At 40.6% G+C, this 6,000-nt stretch overlaps 1 protein-coding gene across 2 annotated transcripts in view; it reads left to right on the forward strand.

Moving 5' to 3' along the window:
• The window catches only part of LOC117385159 (rho GTPase-activating protein 12-like), a 28,651-nt gene extending 23,033 nt beyond the window's left edge, over positions 1-5,618 (forward strand). For both annotated transcript variants that reach the window (XM_033982434.2, XM_055228790.1), the window contains 4 exons: positions 83-160; positions 1,242-1,376; positions 2,301-2,406; positions 3,038-5,618. In XM_033982434.2, coding sequence (XP_033838325.1) covers positions 83-160; positions 1,242-1,376; positions 2,301-2,406; positions 3,038-3,212 — 494 coding nt within the window. In that variant the 3' untranslated portion in view covers positions 3,213-5,618. The remainder of the gene's footprint in view (positions 1-82; positions 161-1,241; positions 1,377-2,300; positions 2,407-3,037) is intronic.
• The last annotated feature ends 382 nt before the right edge of the window (positions 5,619-6,000 follow it).

Genomic DNA, 6,000 nt, shown 5'->3' on the forward strand with positions numbered 1-6,000 from the left:
TGTAAATACACCTTATCCTGAAGACTCCAAACTCTGCTCTAAGCCCTTTGTTTGTTTGTTTATTTCCCATGATCCTTTGCAGGTCTGAGCATGGACGGTCTGTACAGAGTCAGTGGGAACCTGGCTGTCATCCAGAAACTACGCTTTGCTGTCAACCACGGTGAGTCCTCTAGTACGAACAGTGTCAGTCCAAGCATTCAGGGGACAACAAGCAGAACCTGCATCCACTAGCTATGGTTGCGTTACGAACATCAAGAAGAAATGCTGAAGTGAACAAAAGTAATTGCAGGAACCAAGAACTCCAGTAGCCACAACACTGGATAGGGGGATATGGGGGTGCTTCCACACAATTATTTTTAAATGACATAAAAAACTCTGGTCAAACAGCTTAAGATTTAATTAAAGCTGGGCGTATACCATGCAATTTTGTACGAGATGCTCCAAATTATTCCCAGACTCACACTTTGCAAGTGAATCTCATATGAAGCTCACAATGGGAGTGTGTGCATTCTTTGTGATGTTTGCATATGCAGAGCTGCTCACACTGTATGAGGGACGTGAGCTAGAGGAGGGGCCTGTGCTGTGGACCCCGCTATCTTTTCATACATGTGCATTTAGAGGTGCTTATTGGCCCAGCTCTCTTCCTCGCTCCATCTCACTGGAGCTGTGTTTAGGTCCATGCACATGCGGCTCTCACCCGGCTTCAGCAGTGCTCGGACCCGACGACTCACCACAAATATCAAACATCCCAAATATGCCTGCAGTCACACAGTTAACAGTTGTGTATTCATTCAAGCAGGTCATTGCAGTCTCCTGGACACTGTACTGAAATTAAGACAGATTTTAAAATTGTTGCGCGACCAAAATTTGTATCAATATCTGCCCAAAAATCGCACTGTGTAAGATCATCTTGAGGGCTCTACACGTTTTATATAAAAATAGTCCAAAACCCAATATTTTCTTTTGTTGGGTTGAAACTCTTAACATGAGTCAAACTGAGCTAAAAACAAAGAACAAAGAAACATATTAATCATGTTTGAGTGATTGTTAAATGAGTTGTGTGACACAGTGGCTCATTGTGGTTAGACAAACAAAGATCAGATTACAAAGGCTGCAGTTATTTAGGTAGAAGAATGTTCTCTGTCCTCAAATGTGAATGCTTTTAGGCACAGCTTTAACATGTGACCTGTGAACTGATTTTTGATCCGTGTGTTACCGTGATCCATGTCCCTGTGTTTCAGATGAGAAGGTGAACCTGTCGGACAGTAAATGGGAGGACGTCCACGTCACGACTGGAGCTCTGAAGATGTTCTTCAGAGACCTGCCAGAGCCTTTGTTTCCCTACAACCTGTTCCATGACTTCATCAGCGCGATCAGTACGGCCTCTTTGTCTCTGTTTTATAAATAATGAGATGGTTTAAATACTGCTTTTCAAAATGCAATGCAGCATAAAATACTTAGTTACATATATAATGTGTAAAGTTATGCAACACAGAGACAGCAACGTAATTATGAACACAAAAAAGAGAATACATTTACTTTAGTTCTCCAATCCATCTTGTCCAAAACTCAAAAGCACGACTTTTAACAGGAAGCAAAAAGTGTGATCACTGCAGACTTCATAAAGAAGTGGACTAAGTGTGACGTTACCCATAGCATTCTGCTCGCTCAGAGAAAGAAGGCACCTGATAGATATGTTATTAAATAAAGTAAAGTAAATAAAAACCCCAAGATCATGTAGAGTGGGTTAATACTAACATTTTAAGGTGAAAATGATGAGCCTGACCACAGCAGTCACAGAGACGGAGAGACGACAGTCTGGACTGACTATGACTAGCTATGTCTATTTATATACAGAGTCTATGGTGATCACATAACCCTAATTCTTGCATTGTTGCACTGTCTTCCTGTTTGTTTTTAAAGCTTTGAATGGGCTGGCCCCATAGTATGTCTCGGACCTCATCCAAATTTACACCAGCAGCACTCTCTGAGGACCAAGAGCCAGCTACAGCTTGTGGTGGCTAAAACCAGACTTAAACCCAGACTTAAAACCAGTGAAGACACAGCCCCACAACCCAGCAGCCCCCAGTGGAGTGTTTTAAGTCTTGTCTTAATAAAGTGGATTGGATATTTGGTTGGGCAAAGCACTATACAAAATGAGAATAAATCAGCACTGTCGTTTGTGGTATTTACCCTAGGCCACGGTTTGGCAAGTTCTGCTGTTCTGGTAAAGTTCTCATTAAGGGTTTTGTTTTTTTTTCCAATGAAAGTGCGTAACCTTTTGTGTGCTGTGTCTGCAGAGAGTCCAGACTACAGACAGCGAGTTCAGTCCATCAAAGATCTGATCAAACAGCTGCCCAAACCCAACCACGACACCATGCAAGCTCTGTTCAAGCACCTACGCAAGTATGGAACGCAAATACTAAAGATATTACTACTACTAATGTTAGTGATACTGCTCGTAAAAGAAGATTAAATTCTGTTAACTGGACAAACGTTTTTTTAAGAGAGAATATATTTCACCACTCATCCAAGTAGCTTCAAGCTCAGGTGAGTCTAACTGTCTTACATATTCATCTAAAGGGAGGAGCTATCTACACTGAGACTAACTAGCTCCTCCCTTCAGACAGGTGTAAAACAGTGACTCGCCAGAATCATGTCAGAACTTAAGGTGCTACTTGGATGAGAAATGTATTCACTCTGGCAGAATTCAATTTTTCTTTTGTGATAGAGCCTACCTGGACAAATGAAGGATTACACAGACATCTACTGCCACTTCTATTGCTCTAACCACGTGTCTTAAAGCTACAATAAGGTTTAAATCAGGACTTAATAAATACTAAAGAATCTTTAACTAAGCTAAACAAGATTCAATTAAATTAAATTCTTAACTTCTTCAAGTCTGAATTTAAACTGTACTGAAATAAACTTGTATCATGTTTGAAATAATCTTCAGAGGAGAATATAATTTAGCTCCGTTACCAGCTAAGCAAATCTCATTTTCATTTGTGAGTAAAAGTCTTGTGTTGTTGGGCAGAGTGGTGGACCATGGGGAGGATAACCGCATGACGATCCAGAGCGTGGCCATCGTGTTCGGCCCCACGTTGCTGCGACCAGAGACAGAAGTGTGGAACATGGCTGTGCACATGGTCTACCAGAACCAGATCGTGGAGCTCATCCTCATCGAGTGTGAGAGCATCTTTGGGAGGTAGACCGGAACTACACTAAGAACGGGATTCAAACCGGAACTACACCAAGATAAGAATTCAGACTGGAACTACTCCAAGACCGGGATTCAGACCAAAACTACACCAAGACCGGGATTCAGATTGTAATTCAGACTGAAACAACACCAAGAATGGGATTTAGACCACCATCCACTTCAGGATCAAACCAGAAACAGCACATTTTACTTTCACTCCACACTGGACTAAACAAGGACTAAACAAGGACTAAACAAGGACTAAACCAGGGCTACACCAGGGCTACACCAGGGCTACACCAGGACTTGTGCTGAAAATATGTCAGAATAGTTGTTACTGATGCCTGTATCACCTCTGTTTGGAAACCACTACTCTTTATGGCTATGGCTCTTTATCTCTTTCCTGCTTTAGAGACACTTCTGGACACTGCAGTCTGCACCAGGATTGGGATTCAGACCAGGATTCAGTCCAGGATCAAACCAGAAACTGCACATTTTGACTTGCTCTTCAAATTTTTCTGCAATCTCAATCTTGAACCAATAGATTTTTACAGGTATTTACAAAAGAAATGCTGGAATACAAGAAACAGACTTATTTCTACATGTTGATATTTTGTATTTTTGGGTTAAAGTTCTGGAAACGTGTTCAACTTTGAATGTGCTGTACCTAATTTTTACAGTCTTGAAAACTTGAAAAAAACAGGACTAGTCAATTTTAAACTGTAAATGTATTCCTCACATTCCTAATGCATTCCAGGCATCAAAATTATCCACCCGAATGGTCAGAGCAGAGTTTGCACATCATGCCACTGCTAACAGCAACTAGCATGCTAACTGTATTCTAAGCTTGACATGGGGCTCATGCCTGGAGTCAACCAAGACATAAAAAAGGACTTAAGAGAGGAGAAAAGAGTTCATTTGCAAAAACACAAGTACCATTTGAACAAAACAAGACTTTTAACGGACTCTTTGTCTAGCAGTGTTCTCAAAAAATCCATTGCCCCTAAACAACGTCACTCAGCTGTCTTAACAATAACATTAATATATGTAGAAGATGGTAACAAAAAAGTGACATGTTTTCAAAATGGTGAAATCTGTTTTTACAAATGATCTCTGAACAAACTAAGCCAAGTTTAGGCAAGTACCAAGTCACATTAAGACCGTAATTCAACCAGGACGAGACCAGAACTAGACCAGGACTTCACCGGGACTTCACCGCACCGGGACTACACCGGGACTACACCGGGACTACACCGGGACTACACCGGGACTACACTGGGACTACACTGGGACTACACCGGGACTACACCAGGACTACACCAGGACTTGTTCTAAAAATATGTCACAGTACCCATTACTCCAGTGCTGTCTGTGTCCTGCTCTAGAGACACTTCTCTTGGACACTACAGTCTGGTTCTGCTGTAGACTTGTGTTTTGGACTTTATGAATAAGTCAAAGGGCAAACCCAAGATGGCGGAGTTCATGCTTTTGTTCAACTGCTGGTCAAACTCATACTAAAGAGGGCTGTCTTTATCTATAGCACAAGATAAACCTCAACAAAGAAACACAGGATTTGTCTCTTTGAACAGACGCACATGAGTAAAAAAGGAAGAGACATTAGGCTGTGTTTACACAATCATGTGAAAAATATTTTTATTACCTAGATTTTACAAAAATGAAATGAAAATTTGTAAACTTTACATTAACCTTCATTGGCCCTCACTATGAATTTTAAAATCTTAAAAACAATATCACCATGTTTTATCATTATGTTATCGGACACAGCAGCAAGGAAAATATTGGTTGGTTTAATTAGATCTGTAGTAGTATGAAATCAGGATAAAGTCTGGCGAAAGCAAGGACAAAGCTGGAACCTCAACACAACAAAACACATTACAGCTGGGATTAATCTGAAAGAACCAACACTGGTGACACATGAGAACAAGAAGAAGAGTGGTGAGAGAAGCTCCAAATAAGAGCCTTTATCTTATCAGTGTAAAAACTACTACTACTGCAAATACTACTACTGCTAATATTACTCTTACTATTATCACTACTAATATTACTACTACTACTACTGCCATTACTACTGCTAATACTACTACTGATGCCACTACTACAACCATCACTACAGGCAGTCATTATTGTGTTTCTTGACCACAATGATACAAATGTGAAGCCAGTACGACCTGTATTATCTCTGATCTAATTCTCTGAACAAGGCACGAACTGCGATTGGTATTTTGTTTAAAAAATGTATTTTTAAATGTTTATTATTAATATGTGTACAGTGTTTATGTGGGGGAGGGAGAACAAATGAATGATAATGATATTGTACAAATGCAGATTTTGTGCGACTGTGGAAGCATAGGGAAGCCAGCGTCGGCCACAAGTCAATAAATGTTTTATGAATTAACTGGAGAATTGTTCAATAAATGATGTATATGTTGTGGAAAAATTACAGTTGTAGATGAAAAGTAATCAATTTACGAAGCTCGGTGAGTTTTGCAATACAGGAAAAAAGGTTTATTGTTTGTTGCAGCAGATACAGACAGGACAGGGCCCAGGCCCTGGCCACAGACTGGTGGCCTCCCGGCCTCTCCCCAGTTCCCCTCTCAGTCTAAGTCCAAGTCTCAACAACCAACCACCCTGAGCATCTGAGCTCTGAATATTTTATACCAGAATGACAATGCTACATACATTTCAGAGCAGAGTGACTTTTGTTTCACACCCATGAGATAAAGAACTTTTACACTTAGACAGGTAGAACAACAGCGAGTTTCCTGTGGGATGGAGAC

This window comes from Periophthalmus magnuspinnatus, chromosome 17 (assembly GCF_009829125.3).
Source record: "Periophthalmus magnuspinnatus isolate fPerMag1 chromosome 17, fPerMag1.2.pri, whole genome shotgun sequence".
In the NCBI taxonomy this organism is placed as follows: Eukaryota; Metazoa; Chordata; class Actinopteri; order Gobiiformes; family Gobiidae; genus Periophthalmus; species Periophthalmus magnuspinnatus.